This window comes from Onychostoma macrolepis, chromosome 22 (assembly GCF_012432095.1).
Source record: "Onychostoma macrolepis isolate SWU-2019 chromosome 22, ASM1243209v1, whole genome shotgun sequence".
NCBI classification, from domain to species: domain Eukaryota; kingdom Metazoa; phylum Chordata; class Actinopteri; order Cypriniformes; family Cyprinidae; genus Onychostoma; species Onychostoma macrolepis.
Window position 1 is genome coordinate 18,517,826 of NC_081176.1, and position 23,630 is coordinate 18,541,455.

The window sequence follows — 23,630 nt, forward strand, 5'->3', positions numbered from 1 at the left end:
CTACTATGGAAGAACAAAAAAATTCATACAGGTTTGGAACTACTCGAGGGTGAGTAAATGATGAAAGAATTTTCATTTCTGGGTGAACTATCCCTTTAATGTTGGAAAAAGTTGTGTCTATCATGTCCATGTTATTTGTCAACAACCAATATACAGACAAAACGGCATCTACATTTGAACTCAGAGAACCACATCCCTAAAAACCTGTGGTTTTGCTCTGCTGAATTGTTTACGAATAACCGCATTCGAGATTGCGAACACATATTTGAGACCGTTTGACTTGTGTCTCCAATCACCTGTGACCGAATCATTAGGCAGGAGCACTAGCGGATCGTGACTAATGCCGCAGTGTGTTCACGTCTAATGGAGATAGATATTAGACAAAGGTCAGCGAACATGGCTCTGAGCCTCGCCTGCTCCAAGCCTCAAATTCCACACCAAAATACGGCATTCATACGTGTCGTCCAAATCACTAAATCGACAGGCAATTCCAAGGAGGAAACCAACGTGGAAACCAAAATGCCATCTGGACGGGAAAGATCAGGGAATTTATTGTGGGATGCAGCAATACGGACGACCAGCTGAGTTTATTCAGAAATGAATTGCGAATGCCTTCCTGAATTTGAGCTGAATGTAAATTAAAGTAGCAAACAGGATTCGGAGTCATTTTAAGTCAACTAAAAGTGTAGTTTTAATAATACTATCCTTTGTAAAGCATGAATTGCCCATAAACATAATATAATATACATCCTGTGCTATTTTCATAAATATTACATAATATTAATAATTGCCTGTATAAACTTGTATTTAATTTTATGGTCAAATTAATCAAAATGTTTCGTAAGTTATTTAATCAATTGATTAAATATTAATTTGTGGATTAGCTTATTTTTTAACGTTTAATAAACTAAAGAAAAAAAAAATCCTGTCAGTAAACAAATGACCATAATTTGTTACAATTACTGGTTTAAAACATTGTTTTAAAAGATATTTATAATTCAATATTAATTAAAATATATTATGTATATTACATACATACATAAGTACAATTCAAGTAAGTAAAATAAATAAGTAAATTCAAATACATTTCTCAAAGTGTTCCATATATTATATACTCCATTGATTAAATATTAAAATATGGATTAGCTTTTTTAAAAATTTCAATAATCTGAGGGAAAATATATTCTTGACATCAGGGAATAAACAGCCATAATTTGTGAAAATTACTGGTTTAAAATAATTATTTTAATTATTCACATTTTGTCACAAAGTTCAACATTTTAAATGACAGGACAATTCAGTTTCTTGGAATTTAAATTCAATTCCAAATTCAACTTCCTGTGGGGTGTGGCCAATTGAATTCAAAGTCACACTCATGAATAAAAACATTAAAATTGTGCATGTATAAAAACATAAAAGTGACCTGGCGTTATCAGTGTGTTTTAACTCGCGATGAATTATGTCTTATGGTGAGGTTGTGGGGTTGAAGGAGCTAGAGAAACACTTGGAGAGATAAAGCGAACAGGAGAGAAGGCAGAGAAAGTGATAAGCACAGACACAGATAGTGAAACTGAGGGCAGGTGGCTTCATTTGAAATTCATCCGGCAAAACCCCACACTCTCGTTTGCACATTAATAGTTGAGGCACAGATAAAAAGAGGTAGAGACAGAGATAGAGGGACCAGGTGATTCACATCCAGAGCAGAGAGCCTGGCCACCATGTCCCTCAAAACTCAAAGTGATTTTGGCTGTATGAGACTGACACAGAAGACTCTCGAGCCCCATGCTTCATTCAGCATTAGACCAGAATGAGAATTAAATTGATGGAAACCACCATTTTCCCATCGGATTACAAGGGGCTCAACAGGAAAAGGCTATTACCTAGAGAAAGAAAAAATGAAAGAGAGAGGGATAGATAGCTTCTAAATCCTGAGAACTGACCCATAATTCCTCACTGGAAACTATGCTAGAGTCACTGTGTAAAAAAGTTTGGGGACAGTTTGGTTTAATACATATTTCTGTATTATTAATAAATTATATTATTTATGTAATATAGTTCACTCATTAATATTAATTATATATAATATTAAATATATATAATTTAAATGTTAACTCAATTTAAAATTAATCATTTAAAATATTTATTTTTACTGTTCAATTTTTCAATAAATATGAAATATAGCAGTCTATACACACACATTCATAAACTATTCAAAATTTCATGTTTTAGTGTGACTTGCCGTTTCTTTGTAATTATTTGTGAAATTTACTAGCACTTTGTGCATGAAAGTGAAAATTGTTCCAAAGAGTAGATAGATAGACAGACAGATAGATAGAAGGAACAAAGGACCAAACGAACAAACAAATGATAGACAGGTAGACAGGTAGACAGATAGATAGATAGATAGATAGATAGATAGATAGATAGATAGATAGATAGATAGATAGATAGATAGATAGATAGATAGATAGATAGATAGATAGATAGATAGATAGATAGATAGATAGACAGACAGACAGACAGACAGACAGAAGGAACAAATGAGCGAACGAACGAACAAATGATAGATAGATAGATAGATAGATAGATAGATAGATAGACAGACAGACAGACAGACAGAAGGAACAAATGAACGAACGAACGAACAAATGATAGATAGATAGATAGATAGATAGATAGATAGATAGATAGATAGATAGACAGACAGACAGACAGAAGGAACAAATGAACGAACGAACAAACAAATGATAGATAGATAGATAGATAGATAGATAGATAGATAGATAGATAGAAAGATAGATAGAAAGATAGAAGGAACGAAGGAATGAACGAACTGACAAATGATAGATAGATAGATAGATAGATAGATAGATAGATGGCACGAACAAATGATAGATAGATATACAGACAGACAGACAGACAGACAGACAGACAGACAGACAGACAGACAGACAGACAGACAGACAGACAGATAGATAGATAGATAGATAGATAGATAGATAGATAGATAGATAGATAGATAGATAGATAGATAGATAGATAGATAGATAGATAGATAGATAGATAGATAGGTAGATAGGTAGATAGATAGATAGAAAGATAGATAGAAGGAACGAAGGAATGAACGAACTGACAAATGATAGATAGATAGATAGATAGATAGATAGATAGATAGATAGATAGATAGATAGATAGATAGATAGATAGATAGATAGATAGATAGATAGATAGATAGATAGATAGATAGATGGCACGAACAAATGATAGATAGATATACAGATAGACAGACATACAGACAGACAGACAGACAGACAGACAGACAGACAGATAGACAGATAGACAGATAGACAGATAGACAGATAGATAGATAGATAGATAGATAGATAGATAGATAGATAGATAGATGGAACGAAGGAATGAACGAACAAACAAATGATAGATAGATAGATAGATAGATAGATAGATAGATAGATAGATAGATAGAAGGAATGAACAATAGATAAGTAAATAGGCAGAAGGAACAATGGAACGAACAATAGATGGATGGATGGATGGATAATTTTTAATAATAAAATTAATTATAATAAGTAAATAAAAGAATATGCATGATAAAATTAATTCATTAATAAAACAATAGAATTACCTAAATGTAATTAATAACTATTTATATTTAAATAAAATACATTATTATTATTATTATAATTATAGGCTACTCATTAAAAAAGCAATAAATATCAATTATAATGACTGCTAATGGACAAATAATTTAATGTGATTTTTTTCTGTATTGTTAAAGACATACTGTTCAGTAAGCTGAAGATGAGAAAGCCCACCTCAACAATTCAACCCCCACCACTCAATCACTTCACTGTGTGTTTGCGCGTTTCACCTCCAACAGCTCGTCGCCCACTTTGATGCATCCGTCTCGGCTGGCCGGCCCTCCAGCGGTGATCCCCACCACGAAGATACTCATGCAGGAGCGATCCCTGTTCCCAGCCAGACTGAGTCCCAAGCCATTCCGGTCCTTCTCCAGTTCCACGATCAGCAGCTCTCCCGGCACGTCCGCGTACCTCTGCCTGATCACCTCTAAACACAAACACGGAGCAAGACACATGAGACAGGGAATAGGACTGGAAACAAGGGCAATTACTTTCATAGGAGACAAAGATAAAGGTATTGTTTACATGAGTGTCTATACGTCAAGCTGAGTATAGTAAACAGTATTGACATGCAATCCGAAAAGCCCCAAGGCTCAGGGAGCAAAGCAGTTCTCATTTCGAGAATGTCCTCGGTATGTCATCCAGGAACTGAGCCCAGCATGGTTTGAAATTGCCTCTCTAAATTCTTTCAAAAATTCTGTGTAGCGTGTATGGAACTGAACTGAACAACTGTTGTCAGTTGTTAACTGTCAGTTGTTAAAGACATATTGGTCACACTTTAAGGTCCAATTTTCGCTATTAGCAAATCATTAACTATGACTTTTGCCTCAAAATACTATATTTTTTTGCCTTACTATATTTTTCAACCTTAGTTGCCAGATCTTACTAAAACAAACATAGAAAAAAAAAAAACAACTTAAAATAAAAAACAAGCCCATAATAAATTAAATGAAAACAAATAAAAAAAACCTATAATAAACAAAAAATCCAAATGCATTATCTTAGAAATAAATCACATCCCAAAATACTCACCTGCCTACATTATAAACTCCATAAACTGGATCGCTTTATAAGACAAGCCCAAGCAACAAGCTCAAAGACAATTAAAAAGCATCACTTCTAATAAGTGGACATGGCAACCCTTCAAAAGTGCGCTCTGCGAAATATCCTTCCAAACATAAACAGAACACCTCTGTTGATGGTGGTTTAGATAAAAATCACGAACATAAGTCTCCAGTCGTTGTAATATGAGTTTGGTTAAAAGTAGCGTATACCAAATGTGCAAGATGGTAGAACGATGCAATGGTGTCAATCATTGCATTTTTCGACAGCGAGTTCTGTTCTGTATACACACAAAACGACAATTTAGGGGATTTACTCCTATATTTAAATGCAATTATCACTTCTGAAGTTTTCGTTTTATAGTGTGTATGTGGCCTATGTTATTTCAAATCAATCATCAGGTCAAAAATGACATTTTTAGAGCATCCTGCGAACTTTCAAGCTTTGCATTGACAGCAATTTCAAGAGCCCTTATGATTGCCAAGGTCGAGTAGACTCATTTTAATTTTTCTCTGACAAGAATGAAGAAATGAAATGCTGATGCGTTTCAGGCGCTAGAGATTTTCCAGGTTGAGTGGAGAACGGAATTGAATCTTTTACAGCTCACGGCTCAGGTGATATTACATCTAGACTTACAGAGCTCACGTAATCGATTCATGTCCACACGCCAGTAAACGGCTGAGAGAAAGAGCAGAGCCTAAAGTATTTAATCGCCATGAGCGTTTTAAACCGTGGCATATTAATCTTAACAAAACGGCCCTTAGTTGACCTAACACGAGCTCAAATCAAAACTAGGACTGGTTCATCCTGAGGCACTCCCTGCAAAAGGGACAAAGTGAAAGTCTCACTTTGCTTTTACCCGTCTCGCGTTTCTCCAAAGTCTGTATTATATGGCTGTTATGGAAATGGTGTTTGAGCCGGGTCTTCAAGGAAAAGTAGTGACTGGACTCTTGAGCACCGGGAACATTTGATAATCTTCCAAGCCAGCTGCTTCTCATGAATCTCAAAAGACTTCAGAGATTTTTTTGAGGGTTCTTCAGTTTTCATGCTATCAAAATTCAGCGTAGGTACTGCTGGTGGCCATAAAGAAACAAAACACTTCAGACGGAGATGATTCACTTGCACTTTTAAACCACAGTGGACCATCAGTTAGGACTTCATTGATGAGAAACCGTGAGGGAACTTCGCAATACGGAATCAAAGAAAATCAGGCAATCTGTTGGCCACTGGCAGATGGTTGGTGAAGATGTTTCGCACTTTTAACAACTTTCTCCAATCCTTTAAAGTCTTTTCCAAATTTTAACAATCCCTTGTGACATTTACCGTGGCTCTTTAACGTGCAAGTTTCAGTAGTCTTTTCGATTAAAACCACAGCTGTCGCATGTACGGGAGGACAGAAATGTGTATATCTGTGACCTTTCGCATTATGAAAGCCCATCACTGTTTCCTTTATACTGCAGTGTAGCTCTTTAGGGGCAAATCGAGAGAGCACCGCTACCATGTGAGAGGCCTAATTAAAAGCTTCAGGACTGTAGGGGCGACATAAAACTTTGGCAAATGGATGAAGCGAGAGTGTCATACCTCCTGTGTGAGGAAAGAGAGGAGAGATGCAAGGGCGGTCAAAATAGACAGGGTCTGCCTGTGTCTGATAACTGGTCTAGTCCATTAAAAGCTGATTTTACGCCTCATCTGTGAAACAGAAAACATATTAGCAGGCTTATTGTTGCTCCAAAAAAAAGTTTCTCGTTGATGCATCCAGAAGAACATTTAAAGGCAAGGTAGGCGATTTCGTAAAGGTGATCCCAAATGATCCCACCCTCTCTGCAAATCATTCTCCAAAGCCACGCCTCCTCCAAAACATATGAACCAATCAGTTGAATTAATATTTACATACGGTCGTAATATTTCTACTTTGAGTATGAAGGATTCTGGGTTCTAATGTACCTTAATACAACATTTTATTATAACAACACAAATTCGGTACGATCCCCACCATAAGGCTGCGTGCCCAGCTGTGAGTTTTTTTCAGTTGAGACGCTGTGGTTGCTATGATATGGAATATCTGCTTAAGTAATGGCAAACACATAGCGAATGAAATGTTTCTCCAAGAATTATGTTTTATAACAATATTACGGTAGTCCGGCAATTCAATCTGTTAAAGACATAAATACTCGGAGACAGGCAATATTTACTTCTCCATTGTTGTTCTGTCATTGTAAGCAGGGTGGTTGGTATTACTACTCTACTCTGATTGGTTGGTTGACTAGAAAGTGAGAGTGATGAGCGCAGCTGCAAAGTTCTTCAACTCTCGGCGATGTGAAAAAAAATGACTGAACGCTCAGCGTGAAAAAGACGAAAATGAAAATTCTGTCATTAATTACTCACCCTCATGTCTTTCCAAACCCACAAGACCTTCATTCATCTTTGGAACACAAATTAAGATATTTTTGATGAAATGCGAGAGCTCTCTGACCCTCCATAGACAGCAACTCAACTACCCAGTCAAGGCCCAGAAAGGCAGTAAGAATATTGTTAAAATAGTCCATGTGCCATCAGTGGTTCAAGAGTAATTTTACGAAGCTACGAGAATACTCTTTGTGCGCAAAGAAAACAAAAATAATGACTGCTAACATAGAAGACGCATGTGCTGTGCCTTTTTTACGAGCAGAGGAATGCACACATATGCATCGTGGTACTCTCGATAATGGCGGCAGACTGTCCCAGAAGAGAAAAAAATCGTTGAATAAAGTCGTTATTATGTTTTCTTTGAGCACAAAAAGTATTCTCATAGCTTCACAAAATTGAGGTTGAACCACTGATGTCACATGGACTATTTTATCGATGTTCTTTGTACCTTTCTGGGCCTTGAACATGGTAGTACCGTTACGGTCTATCGAGGGTCAGAAAACTCGAATTTCATCAAAAATATCTTAAAGGGGTCATATGATGCTATTTTAAAGATCATTATTTGGTGTATTTGGTGTAACAGAATATGTTGACATGCTTTAATGTTCAAAAACCACATTATTTTTCAAATACTGTACATTATCGTTTTCAACAAAGCCCCACCTTCCGACAAGCGCAGCCTGCTCTGATTGGGCAGCTGACCCAGTGCATTGTGATTGGCCGAACACCACAAGCACGCGTCAGAAATGTAACGCCCCTTAACAGAATTGCGAGCTTCAATTGCAGAATTGCAAATATCAAGACAGTTAATAATGTAATTAGTTTTACCATCAGTTTAAGCCCGAGAGGGCAACAGATGCAGCAATGATGCAGTACACAAGCTGTGGTTAAGACAGGACCCTGTTCCCCTCACACACACACACACACACACACAACGCGTTACCCTACGCTGCGTAAAACTCCACATTTGAACAGTCAATAGCAAATACTTAAACTAATAACAAAACATACTTACAGTCGCTGATTTAGAAGCGCCAGATTGTCAGAGCAAAGTCGGAATTGACCCATTTTTTTTTTAGAAATAGCCTTTGTGCACAGCCAGCCTGTCGTCCATAAAATGCATTGCACAAATTCGAACATTTGGGTTGTGCTATTCTGTTGTAAACAAATCTTAACAATGATTCCTAATTGCATCTACTTCCGGAAGGTCAAATAAAGTGCTTTGCTTTTGCACAGAAACACACAGCGTCTCCCTGACATGGCTGCATCAACACTACTGCGGTAACTGAAACCATGCCTTCTTTCTTTGCGTGAACATTTGGGCGGCATTACACAAATATTTCCACATCGTGACGTAGACATGTGGGGGCGTGTTTTAATGAGGCGTTTTAGCCCGGTCTGGATCAGCCTTCTCTTTTAGATAGAACAAATCCTTTTGTGGGAGACTATGAGCTTTGTAACTGCAGATCGTACACATGCACAAACAGCTACATAACACACTAAAGAAAAGGAAAACAAGAAATCGCATCATATCACCCCTTTAATTTGTGTTCTGAAGAAGAACGAAGGTCTTGCGGTTTTGGAACGACAAGAGGGTGAGTAATTAATGACAATTTTCATTTTTTGGGTGAATTATCCCTTTAAAATCAGACCAGTCTATTTTAAAAAACATGAGCTTAGCATCTAGGTCGACATAAGGTCAGAGATTTAACTATCATTGGAAACCCTGAAAGCATGATAATTCAAGAGGTGATCAAAGAGGTAATTCATTTTATTGATCCAATATGTTGCTTCATGTCACTCAGCTGATCATTGACAGTCAGGTAAGAGGCTTACAATGCACAACAAACAACAGATCAGCTGCGTCAGGATCCATCACATGCTGATAGAGGTGGAAACGAAAAACATAGGAGTTGTAATTTGATAAGACTCCAGGGAGGATGAGGAAATGAAAGATCAATGCCGGTGTATTTGAGACCGACAGCGTGAGATGACTACCGTGAAAGAGAGGAATGCTGTGCAAGGAAAAATGAAAGGGAAAAAAGTAAAAGAATGCAAAGTGTACTAACATTTGAATGACCTTGAGGCAACCACACCATCTACTAAAGAGAAACGAGAAAATCTCTTCTCAATGACTGTGAAGGTTCCCTTCAAGACTTTTATTCTGATTGAGAGGTGTTTGAGGACAGCGAACCCATCCTTGATCAGATTATGAATATTACAGGTTAGAACGGAGACCTGGTTTTGACGCTTTGTTTTGGCTGTTGGATGCCATGTACATATATACACACAATATGCATCGTATTCAGTAGGCAGGAACTCTGAATGAGCAGGTGCTCAGACTGGCATCTGGTGACCCATCAGGACATCATTCAGAGAAAGGGAGGGAAAAATAGAGAACGGTTTGCTAATGCTGGCTCTTCATCATTGTCCAGACCCTCACCACAGGTTGCCCTCCATCTTCAGCGAGGGGGAAGACGTGCCAGAGAGATACTGGCGAAAGCTCAAGGACTTTGCGTGCCAGACGGTGTGCATAAACTACAGTAATGAGAAGGGAACATGGCCTTATTCAACAGTTTTACTCCACTGCACAAATGCAGCACAGAAACTCAAAAGCATAGTTGCTCCCTATAGAGCTATTTGTTCAGAAAAAGACTCTTTTGTATGGCATTGACCCCAACTACGTCCCTAAAATGTGATTTTACTGTGGTTCCTGTAGTGTGTGGTCATTCTCTATATCAGCAGTTCCCAACCTTCATTTATTTATCTAAATTATTCATTAAGCAGATGCTTTTATCCGAAGGGATTACAACAAAGAGGCAATACAAAGTTTTACATTTGTTCAGAAAATTACCGGCTAGAAGAAAAGACAAAATGTGACAAAGAAGACAAAGAAAAGTGACGCAAGTGCATTGAGAATGTATATTAACAATTATATCACATCACAATATGATTTATAACTGATAAACTTAACTTTAAGTAAATTCTAATAATTCTAAACAAAATTCTAAAAAAACAACAAAATTTAAATCAATTATTTTAAATACAACAGGAATTTAGGTATTGCAATATTATAACTATTACAACAGTATGAAAAATCGATTTTCATTTTGAGATTTGCTAAAGATTACATTTAACAGTATTAATAAATCAGTGTTCTTAAAAATGAATTAAATGTAAAAAGAGAAAATAAGCATGAACAATTAAATATAAAAAAGCCCAAAACAAATAATCAACCAAATTTAAAAAATAAACTAAATTAAAAAACAATTTCTTGCTGCAAACAATATGCAAAACATGATTTGTAATGGTTGAAAATTTATTTTGTTTTAAACGTCCTTATTTGACATGTGCCATCAGACGTTTTGATAAATATGTAACTCACGCACCACATTATCACATCTCAGTTACAAACACAACTGATATGAAATAATTTACAAAAATACAGATAATTTATGCATGGGCTTTTAATAGCAATGCAATCATAGAGAGTAAGTGGCAATGGATGTTTGTAATAACTAAATGATTGAAAAATATATACAATAATATATATATATATATATATATATATATATATATATATAAAATAACACAATAATAATAATAATAATAATACAAAATATATTGCAATGCATAAAATAAAGATGATAATATTAGATAATATCAAGGTGCCAAAGATAAGAAAATAGGGTTTACAGACAGAAAAGTTTAGGCGGTTTAGAAACCACTGCTTCCATGTAGTCTTGTAGTTTTTCGCCCAAAAACATAGATACCATCGAGTAAAACAGTCTATTCATGTCCAAGGTTTCATAAGGAGCCTAGTCTAAATGGAGAACATCATGAAAACCGTCTCTGTCTGCAGTGGTGTGATTCCAGGACAGCAGACAGCTGTATCTACACTACATACCTTCACATCCATCCAAGACAAGTCTTTCATCAAAGCCTCAGGAGATCACAGCACTCCTTACCTTCCTCTTTCACGGCTGACGCTTTCAAATCGATCTGCTTGCTCAAACCAAGGCTATATATTGCGTGGCTGCATCTGCACAGATCGTAACAGTTGTTAACTCATCTCTCTCAAAGGGCCACTGATGAGCTGCAAAGCAATGAGTGTAGTTTACTCGCTTACAAACCGCGTGGGTGGAAGAAACCATTCAAGGACGTTCACAGGTATGCTTTTGACTGGCAAGTGCCAACTTCCAAGCTCGCCTCGACTGGCACATTATTGTTAGGATAGCTAAAGACGTGTGAAGTGAATCCAGACACATCTGTAGGGAGGCAGGCCAGCTGCTGCTGTTTTAATTAGAAAGCGCTGAGGATTGAGGCTGATGAGCTGTACTGAGGGAAGAGTAAAACGTGAATGAGGGGCTGGGAAACATTTGATTTCCATGTTCAACCAAACAGCAGGGAAGGATGATGTATGATTTTGTGACAAAAACAAAGTTATTTTTAAAATTAAATACTAGGCTTTTTAGAAATAAAAAATTAATTAATATATTAGAAGTATCTCTATGTGTGTGTGTGTATAATTTATATTATTCATAATTGTATTATTTTTATATTTATATTTTATTCTTAGTTAATATTTATATTTTATTATATTTCATTAATTTAAATTAATTGCTTATATATATATATATATATAAATAATTTTAGAATGATTATATTAATAATTAAACAAATATGTTAAATATTTTCACATTTTATATAACAACTCTAAAATGATATATGCTATAACATTTTAATTTATATTTTATTTATTTAGAGTGATTATATAAATAATTTTAAAATGTGACAATATTTATTTAAATTATTCAAGTGCTCTGAATTCAGTTTGTGATTATAATTGTGTTATATTTATTTTATATATTATTTATAATATTATACAGTATACATGATTCTGTATTGTAAAAATGATATCTATGGAATGTATGAAAACATTTACTAAACATTGTAAATATTTTCACATATTTTACAATTTATATAACTCTAAATAACAAATAACATTTTATAATATATATCTTTTAATTATTTAACTGCTCTGAAATTCAGCTTGCGATTATAATTTTATTTATATTATATATTATTTATAATATTATATAGTATACATGATTTTATACTGCAAAAATTATATATATGAAATACATTTACTAAATACATTATTATAAATATTTTCGCATATTTTACATTTTATATATAAAAATAAAGCAAAGCATACATGCATAATAATTTAGGTCCTCATTCAGAAACCTTGAGGTCAATTGTCTTGCTCAATTGTCTCCTGAGGGGTTCAATCCTACAATCTGCAATCAGCTCTGATCTTAAACGCTGCACCATACTGCCACCACCACAACAAAGAGGTTACAAAAAATAAAGTATCTATTACATGAAGAACAATGCAATATCTCACACCCTTCTAGAGCTTGGCTGTATGATGATAGTCTCTGACAGCTCTCCTTGCTCTGAGCACTCAATCCCCTTCTGTGTCTCTTTCCATTGTAAAAACATACACCTATTTATAGTATTATTTTTAGATGCACCAAAACCACCTTCAAAAAGTGTCTCTGTAATTTACCCAGCCAAACAACACCTGCACACACTAGAGATGGGCAGTACATTTTATGTCACGGCAGATATACCAATCACAATAATAATAAAATAATAAAATTAAACCACAAATAAGCTATAAATCTGACATTATGTACAATAAAAGGTTCTCCTTAACTCCAAACAACATCATTACAAGCTAAACGTGCTTGTTGCATATTGTGCACCAATACAAGTAGGTCTATTTTTTATTCGACTCAATCAAGGCTGTGCTATGAATGGACACAGATGAATGACAAGGCCACGTGGAGGTAATTAAATAGCATAACGCAAACACAGGGGCTGCAATACCTTTGAAGTCTAATACTACAAACATCTTAGACCGAAAAATAATAATAATTGCCATTAATTATTCAAACGGAGAGCCAAACAGGTCTGGTAAAAAGGTAAGATCTGTCTTTGATGTTGATAAGGCAGCGGCGTGCGCGGCGAGGGTTATAATCAAGAGGGACGTGCAGGTGCAGCTTGGGATAATTCAATATTTGCCCCACAAATTGAATTCTGCTGGAGGGAGGTGGGATAATCTGATGGGCCGTCCCTGAGTGGGGGGACATGACGCAGATGTGCGTGAGGTGCACACATGCTTTCAAACACACCTATGAAAACATTGAACATGCTGTTTTGGCAGTGTAAGAAAGACTGTGATTGGTTGTGTGAATTTGTGTACATTTTCTGTATGTTAAAATACTGTAATATTCAGAAACAAAGTTGATTCACCTGAAAATGTAAACACTGTTCTGTTTGTTTGAGAACTGTTTATTCTCAACCTGCTTGGAATAGCAACAGCCTCAACCAATGGTGTGTTTGGGGTGGGGCTATCTGTCGGTCAGACCAATAAAGGGACAGAAACTTGTTTGAAAACAGTCATTAAGCTTCAAATTCCATTTGATGAGGCTTATGATGAAGAAAGGACACACTTAACATGCAAGTAATTGATATAGAGTAAGAAAGCCTTTGTCTGAATGGTTAAAATGTGTATATTTTCCATATGTTAAAACAATTACTATGGATAGACCTGTGCAAGTAGACCATGTATAGGTTGATTTACTTGAAAGTGACTGCTTGTCAAAATATTGATCTGTTTGTTTGAAAATTCCGACCAGCCTGGCAAAGCAACAGAGGCTCAACCAATGGTGTGTGTTTGGGGCGGGGCTATCTGTCAGACCAAATAGAGACAGAAACCTGTTTGAAAACAGTCATTATGGTTACAATGGACTACTTGCACAACTACTTCCGCATTCTACTTATTACGGCTCGGGAGTTTCCGGTCAGCGTTTAGCACACCTACATGCAGACCGATTTTAATAAGAATGCAGATTATTACTACGTTTTAGGGTTGGCAATTAAAAAAAAACAAAAAAAACACAATGAAACATTCTCTGCATTAACATAAATTATCTTCAACCTGCTGAAATGTTCCTATAAATATACTTCCCTTCCAAACGTGCATTCTGAATAATAAATAGATTTTCTCACTAACCTGCCGAGGTCCAGCGCTGGTCTTCTCATTAACAGTATTCTTCTCTTACTGATTAGCCTATATTTCATACCTGTTGAATTTACAGAATGACTGACAAACACCCTTACAAAAATTAACCATGGTTTTACTATGGTAAAAGCGTAGTACCCGTTTTTTTATATTTTTTCGGATTACTTGTGTAAACACATTTTTACTACAAATACAATGGTTAAACTATGGTTAGTTTGGCAAAACTCGGGTTAATTTGTGGTCAATATGGTTTAACTACATTTGTAAAACTATGGCTAATTTTCATAAGAGCAGTATTGCTTGTGAGCGTTGGTGCTATTATTGTTTAAAATGGCTGAATGAATGTGCGCTATAACTGCCTTAAAGAAATTTAATGATGTCAAACATTTAATTAATTTTAAACAGTAACACGCTAACAGTGCTTTGGATATTCATATTTTGGCTTTGCATACAGTGAAATGATTGTGAATGAAAAATGACAGAATAGTGACTAACATTTAATACAGATAAATAAAGGTTAATTCTGATCTTATTCATCAAATCTCACACACTGCAGCGTCGCGATTTCTAGTTTAGAGCACTGACACCCTGTGGTGAAATCACGTAACATTATATGATTACTAGCCACCGCTTACTCAGATCGGCTTCTGTTGGATTAAAATGTAAAGTTCCGTTGAGTTTGGAAAATTCTGTACACAACAATCATCAGAATCTCTCTTCTCCTGTCTCTGAAATGTCCGGATTTTGAAATTATCCCGCGGACTCTCATTTTAATAAGCGTTTAAATCAACTAGATGATTACAGCACATTGAAAATATACATAACCGGAAATAACTGAGCCGTATTATTTCAAAACGGAAGTGTGTCACAAGGCTCAGTGCAAGTAGTCAATTACAGTTGGTGAGGCTTGCGCCACAGAAACTACACACTTTACCTGTAAGTAACTGATACTGAGCAAGAAAGTTTTTAAATGGTTAAAATGTATACATTTTCAATGTTAAAATAATTCATATGCAAAGACCACTGTAAGTAAACCATATGTAGGTTGCTTTACTTGAAAGCGATTCTGTTTGTCAAAACATTAATCTGTTTGTTAGAAAATTCTGACCAGTCTGGCATAACAACAGCGACTCAACCAATGGCACGAGTTTGGGGTGGGGCTATCTCTCTGTCAGACGGAAACCTGTTTGAAAACAGTCATCATGTTTGCAATTCTGTTTAGCGAGTCTAGTGCCGCAGAACTACACACTTCACCTTTAAGTAATTGATATAGGTGTAAGAAATCCTCTGACTGGTTAAATTACCTGATGGAGAAGTAAGGAAAAATTGGTTCATCTAAAACATGTTGCTGAAACAACACAAGCAAAAACAAAATGTCAAAACATACGGATTTTAATAAATCTAGTCCTGGATGATAAACAAGACAAACCATTTCTGCAGAGTTGTTGATGTCCTATTGCAGTTCTCATGCAGTGTAACCTTACACTTTTTTTTGCAGTAAGAATAAGCTGCTCTCTCTCAAGGCTGTAATGGTTGATGCTGAGATCAAAAAAAGAAAAAAACTGATTTCTGTTCGTGAACAAAAGGTGTGTGTGTGTGTGTGTGTGTATATATATACACACGTACACACACACACACACACACACACATACATACAGGAATAAACAGAAATAAAAATATTATATACAAAATATTTAAAAAATTACCTAACATATACAGTGGGTAAATTATTGAATTATACTTTTTCTGTAACTAAAGAGGATAAAAACAAAAGCAAAGGAGAGGAGGATGGTAAATGAATAAAGGGGAAAAAAAGCTGTGGAAAGCAGATGGAAAAAGTGAGAGAGAAAGTCTAGTTCCTCAGGTGGCTGCTGTGGTTAAAGTCCTTTCTGTCTATACGGCAATTCTTGATGTGTGTTAAATCTCTGCATTGTGCCTGCAGCGCCACACACTCTTAGACAGCACTTTCATAAACGGAGCATTCTCGTCTGTCAATGCTCACAGTGTGTGTGTGTGCGTGTGCACCAGCACTGCAGTGTCTGTCGTTCTTTCTGTAGCCTCATTTGTTCAAACACACATTGTACTGGTCACTGTCTATCTGTTACCTGCTGAGATGCACCATTACTGCAGTGTGTTCATTTCAGCAGTCAAATCAGTGCACACACACTCCGAATCATTCACCCCTACTAAACAATCAACCAGCCAGCACTTTTCCCAAGTTAGTCTGAAAATGAAAACATCAACAATTCTGACTATGTCCGTAAAAACTTCATGAAATAAAAACTGGACATGTTTGTAGTCCATGTCTACTAGTTTTGAGCCCATCTATGTGCTAATGTTCTTCTAAAAGTGGACTAAAGTCACTTTTAGCAGTTCAAATTCACAGAGAAAAGAGACCAAAATATTTGATGACTCATCCTGCACTACACAGATTTTTGTCCAATCAAATGCTCTCTAGAACGATGATGCCCCTCCCCCACTATCACCTGTAACTGACAAGCAAATACTACAGCAAATAGAGTGGTGGAACTATGATGTGTAGGCAAAAACCCGGAAGCGAGTTAGCATTTTAGCACTTCCGATTCCATCGTCCCAGAGTCAATGGGCCTCATTTACGACCGAAAATTGGTCGTGCGGTTGTTTCTACGCAAAACTTGGAATTTATCAATATGGACGTGAGCGGTGGCTACGATCAAATCTCACGTTAGGTCTGTGCTCGTGTACGCAAGTTTTTGAGTTAGCCTAAACTTGCGTGCAGCATAGAGAATTTCAGAGAATTGTATAATGACAGCATTTTGTTCATTTAGATTATTCTCCTAAACTGACAAACAAAGCTTTTTTTTCCCCTTTCAGGGCTTTAGCTTTATATGCACAAATAGCAGCATAAACAACAGACGATGAGGAATCACACATCTTTGTATCACGCATCTGCTGCGCTTCTGTGAATGGAGAAAAACAGAAATTATAAAAGGAATAAATAGGGCTACACGAAATATATTTCTCTTAATTAACAGATTGACCAAAGAAAAAAAATACAACAACACCAGTGCGACAAGTATGCGACTTTCATTTCAGCCATTAATCAAACTAAAATGCAGTCAACCAAACATAAAAGTTACACTGCACAATTTACAAGGTCCACTGTAAAATCAGCATGCAGCGCCGAAACAAACATTTATTGCGCATGTGAAGGATGATGTTTTATGTGGATATTGGAACACAAGTGAAGTACATAGATAATAGTTTAGCAACCAAATGTTACATGGCAAAAATGGAAACATTTGGATGTCGAATGAGAGAGGCTTGTGAGCCCAATGACGTTTAGTTTCGCTTTAATAAATTAATTTTAGCTTGACGTTGTATTCTGTTTATAATGAATGCCACTATAGCCTAATTTGTGTTTTACTTCATAGTTTAATATAACATTTTATAGCTACTCACTTTTTTATAATTGAGTTTATAAATGTTTCGTTATATTTACTGGTATTTAATATACATGAATGCCATTGTTTGCAATTATAAGGTTAAAGGGTGTTTTTGGAGTAAGATCAATTTCTCTTTCATGAGATTACTTCCTCTTTTTGGCCGGGCTACATTTCTCCGTGTTGTAAACTCTAGGGGCAAGGCTTCTAAACCAGGGTGTTTTTAGGGGCATGATATTCAAACGGCGATTGTTTTCTTCCGCCACATTTATCAACGTGCGATCTTTCGTACGATGGGATTGGCGGCATCGTAAGTTGATATGTGTGCGCTCGGATCTGCGCTCGTTTCTACGTTAGATTTATAAATGAGGCCCAATGTGTTTTTTTGAATGGGTTTTTGGTTAAATCCCTTAAATAAGGTCCGTGGTTCACACAGGTACAAGATACTTTCACGTTTTATTCTACGACATAAAAACACCAGTTACACCCCACTAATGACTTTTTTAACTGTTACGTTTCTTAAAGATGGTTGCGAACAAGTTGCTAAATGGGACTACAGACGCTGTCGGAGACATTCAACGTCATCACGCCGAACAGTTTATCAATTTACAGTATTTTCCAGTTGTAGTATAATTTATAGTACAATTAATTGTAGAAGAACCAATGAATAGTTTAACGCATTTTATTTTGTTGTTCGACAATGTTTTTTTTTTGCTTTGCCCCGAAATGCAACAAGTCTTCGGAGGGAAGATGCTCCTTTTATCGCTTCCTACTGATGCGGAGACTCGGGGTTCGTACCATAAGGTAAACTCATATTACGATTAATCCATGTAAACACCGCATTTACCGGCTTTACGTGGTTAAAGTGAAATTTTAATGATGCATAGTGCTTAAAGCCACGTTAAAATTAAATGTTTACAGCCACATGAAGCTGTTACAAAGCATACAGATTGAGGATTTCCTAGAAGCAAGGATAAAATAACATTTTGCTCAACAAAACGATAGCTGAAATGTGGTACTTTGTTCACTAAAATAAGTTTAATCTTACCATATCCCAAAACTCGCACACTCTGCTGTTAAATAGATTAAATGCACTGGAATTTTATTGAATAGTACGTGGGGATACGTTTTTAATTAAGGATTTATTGACTTTTAATGCACCTTATTTCGAAATGTACAGAAATATGTGCTTTCAAGTAAGATTATTTCATTTATTCACTATACTATTTATTACTACTGTCTCATTTCAGCTTTAGCTTGGCTCTAGATTTGTATTTATTCCAGTTAAATGAAACGGTTCATGTAGCATGGATTAAAATTCATATAGAGAGTAAATACTTTTCACTGAACGTTACAAATAATTTTGAAAAAGTTGTCGGGAGCGTGATGGTGGTGTAGTTTGTTTATAGCCTAAGTTTAGCTTTTTAGTTCTCGCGCTTTTATTTAGGCTTCAAAATTCGTCAAAGTTATATTATTTTGTGAAGATTATCTTGATGGACAAAACGTGTACGTTTCATGAACTATGATTGAACACAGCTTATTTTTGATAATCCAAAAGCCTATGGAAAAATCCTATTGGCTTTTTGTCGAGGGAACCAGTGTCATGCTAACATCCTATCCGCCTACAAAGTCATAGTTCGCCCACTCTATTGTTCTGCCTAAATTTATTGTTCCAATACAAATTCAAAAAAGAAGAAAGCTAAATAAATGTCTTATGAGAGTTTACATAACATTTAGTTTGTGAAAAGTGTAAAGCTGCTAAAGATGACACATTTAGTCAAACATTATTACACTCTATCTTTATTAGGCTCTCTGTGCTGAGCCACATGAGATGAACTCTTCAGAATCACGTGATGTCTGGGTTAGATGATGTTTTGATAATGTCTCAAAGGGGAACGGCAAAAGATCAGTCTGTGGCGAGACCTGGGAGACCCATCTGCAACGTGGCAGGATTGCTATGTTCCAAATGCTAGTGAGCTGCCTATTTAGGCACTGCATTTTAAGAGTGGGAAGGCCATTTCAAAATGTCAGCAAAATAATTAATGCAAAATGCATTTTTAAAAACAAGCATCACATTTATCCGGTTGATCATTCCAGGGTAGTGGAAATTTTTTTGAAAATGCCGATTATAAATAACTATATATTTATTCAATACTTACATGTATTGAAAAAAAATTCATTATTAATGATTATTTGATTACATTTTATCAGTATAATTACCATTTCATCATTTAGCGCTGCATATTTAGGCATAGAGTATCATGCCATTAGCTTAGCGACATGCTAACATCAAATCAATGGAGAGTGATTCTCTGTGTGTGGCTACTGTAAGATCTTAAAGGGATGCAGTGCTCAAACACAACTGATCTTTAAACTGTCACACACTGCAGGATTATATTTATGGTCTGAATGACGAACCATATAAACCTAAGCATACACGCCTACTCTTAATGTGCAGTGTGGATTTGATTTACACCCAGCCCTTGTACACACATTTGTTTTTCCTATCATGGAGGGGACTTTTCTTTGACTCAACCTACCCTACTTTAAATGTGCACACAGACCTCTCAGCTCTTCCACATTTTCATTAACATTTAGTACTGTATGTTAATTAAGCCTTTTCTTAGGTTTTCCCCATTGGGACTGTTGGCTGGTCCTTAAAATGTATATGCTTTCAGGTTTTACTATTCTAGTGGAGACATTTAGTTTCACATGCACACACACTTTTGCATGTTGCTTTAATGAGCTCATTCCTGCAATTTAAAGTATTTTATGTGATACACATACACGTTGTGCAATGAGCATTTACAACTGACTGAGGCTCTAATATCACAAGACGACCACTTCAACATAATAATTACGAAGAGAGAGAGAGAGCACAAGAGTGTGGTCAATATCTCAATCATGGCACACTCATATTTCAAAATGACACTTTCATGAGTATGCAGTGAGAAACAATAGCCAATAGCGTAACGCTGAATGAATTATAGTACTCTGAGATACAGAAAGAAAAGGTTGAGAGAAAATGAGCAGGAAAGAGAGAGAGAGAGAGACCTTTGCTCAAGGTGTTTACTTTGAGAAAATGCTATGTAAAGATTTCTGAAACAGATAGGACAGTGTGTTTTACACATGGGACTCAGATTAACACAGTGCTGCCCTATGCAACAGAGAGAGAGAGAGAGACAGGCAGGCAGAGGTGGAGAGGTGGATGCAGAAGGAGAGAGAAAGAGAGGCAGGCAGAGAGAAAGATAGACAGGCTAAGAGAAAGGCAGGCAGAGGGAGGAAAATGACTAACAGATAGAGAGGGACAAACAGAACGAACAGGGGGAGACAGTCAAACAGACAAGCAGAGAGAAAGACAGGTTGAGGGAGAGTAAGACTGGAACAGAGAGCGAAAGACAGGTAGAGGTAGAGACAAGAGAGGGAGACAGGTAGAGGGAGATTGATAAACTAGTACAGAGAGAGACTGGCAGAGAGACAGACAGGTAGGGGAAAAGTGAGAAAATGGTACAGAGAGAGAAAGACTGGCAGAGAGAAAGACAGGTAAAGGTATATAGACAAGAGAGACAGGTAGAGGGATAGTAAGAGGCTGGTACAAAGTGAGACAGGCAAAGACAGAGACATACACAAGAGGAGAGACAAATAGGGAGAGCAAGAGAGGTACAGAGAAGAAAGGAAGAGTGAGAGATAGAGAGGGACAGAGACAGACGTGCAGGATGAGGGAGAGACAGGCAGGCAGGAAGGGAGAGACAGGCACAAAAGAAGATACAGGACATGGAGAGGCAGGCAAATAGATGCACAGTAAGACAGGTACATAAAAAGAGATAAAAATGGAGAGGAACATACAGATACAGAGAGAAACAGGAAGATAGAGAGACAGACAGATGGGCAGAAAGAAAGAGAGACAGAAGCAGAGAGAGTCACGGTTTTTGCTTTGTAAAACTGCAGAGACACTTTTCACAAAACCCAACCAAGAGCACAAAGTGTGTGCGGCAAAACCTGTGTCCAAACCATCCCGTTTGTGCACTGCTCCCTTCTGACTTCAACCCTGCTGTGCTTCGGCGAGCATGAAAACACATACACACACACACACACACACAGGTGCATGCACAACATAGAGGTTAACTACTGCCTCAAACACCGTCCCTTCTGTCGTGCAACAGCGGAGGACGAATCGGACACTGACCTGGCACCATGATCCATCCTTTAGAACACTCCCACGCCAGAGCTTACGGTATCCATACGTCCTTGCGTGTCCGTCAGCGGCGCGTTGCCGTTAGCCAGGCTGACCGGAGGTGAGAAGTCATGGTGTTGTGTGAACCGGCGTGGGTGCTCGTTCTGAACACACTGAGCGGTGAGGAGAGCAGCGCTGTGCTGTGTGTGTGTGCGTGCGCGCTCAGTCTCACACACACTCTTACACGCTTCAGCATCTCTAACCCTCCCCTTCCCTTGTCATTTTCTCCCTGAAACCTTTCTGTATGTACAAATAAACGGAAGATAAACCGGTTTTATTTTTTAATGATTACCCTACATTGTCTGTTTCCTCCCCGTCATGATCTGTCTAACCTTTCCTAACACTGCGCATAAATTATGCAAAATGCGTGTAGTCATTAGGAGACAAGACACATGGTATGCAAATGCTCCTGTGCGAGGAAAGTGGTGACTAATTGCAAATTCCTGTACGACAACATTTACTCGCATGCACAATTGATAGGGGAGGGAGTCAGGGGTCGATCCTCGGCCCTCTTGCGTTTTCTGCACATAATAGCATATTGATCAAAGCGTCGCTTGCCAATCCTTGGTGTTTTCCTAATGCTCCTGCCATCACACACACACACACACTAGCACTCTGGTTAATGCCGCTGCTAGAGCGTTATTATTCTTTCCAACATGTGAACAGCCGGAGGGTTGAGTCAGCGGAGGACAATTTGTCGCAAAATAAGACTCGCGAATTGCCAATTCAAGTTCAGAGTGGAAAGTGGCTTCGTTCTCTTCTAGCGTGCCTAATATGCGTCCCTCTCACTCTTGGGGGCAAATCGAAATGACAGACGGCAACAAACCTGTTTGTCTGCATCTTGCTGACAAATTTTGAATTGCGAAAACACTTCCATTCATTAAAGATTTGTCAAGTTTTCTTTACTGCATCAGGCAGCTTGCTCATATCAGGAGAGTTCTTTCTTGATGAGACTTGATTTTAAACGCTTTCAGTGCCTGTTCCGGGCATTCAAGAGGAAACAGGCGTCTGAATAACCAATCACAATGGAGCGGTCTGGTTTTCAAGTCCATTACACCTGCACTGAACCGCAGTTTCAACAACTGAGAGCATGAAACTGTGCCCTGCAAGTACATGAGCTATTTTCCTCCTACATCAGGGGTGGGAAAATTTAAGTGCTCGCTACAAAAATAAAGCTTGTTGACCTTTGAGGTTTAAAAAGAAAAAACTTAGATTATAGCCAGTCCGCAGTGTGAAACTGCTATGATAAATTTCAAACAAACCGAATATCGTACTAAAACTAAAGGAAGACTGCAAATCCTACAATCGGTTTGTAGCAGAAGACGACATGTATGCCAGTGGCAATCTGCTTCATAAATACTTTAGAGTAAACCTGCAGCTGCAACAACATGTATTGGCATATTGGTCACTATCACAAATTGCTCACACACCACAGGTTTGTTTTTCTTTGATGGATAGCAACATAGAGGCAACTGTTCAACCTCGTTGGGACTATTACGACGCCTTCAATACCATTTGCAGGATTGAAGATCACATTAGTCAAAGACTCAAGACGTCCCTGCTGACGCCAAACGGTGACCGTGGAAAAAGATCCAGGCTCCGTCTTCCATGACGCAGAAAATGACAGCAGAGCAAGATGGGAGGGGTAAACAAGTGAATTAAACGGACAGATCAGGTTTGAGCGGTAGAGGATGGGGAGTCGAAACTGAGAAGGAGAGAGCGGGTGTTTAACTGAATGAGTGTGGCTGATT

General features: G+C 37.2%; 1 protein-coding gene across 6 annotated transcripts in view; it reads right to left on the reverse strand.

Moving 5' to 3' along the window:
* The window catches only part of patj (PATJ crumbs cell polarity complex component), a 135,366-nt gene that overhangs the window by 28,786 nt on the left and 82,950 nt on the right, over positions 1-23,630 (reverse strand). For all 6 annotated transcript variants that reach the window (XM_058760163.1, XM_058760166.1, XM_058760165.1 and 3 more), the window contains one exon: positions 3,890-4,086. In XM_058760163.1, the coding sequence (XP_058616146.1) occupies positions 3,890-4,086 (197 nt within the window). The remainder of the gene's footprint in view (positions 1-3,889; positions 4,087-23,630) is intronic.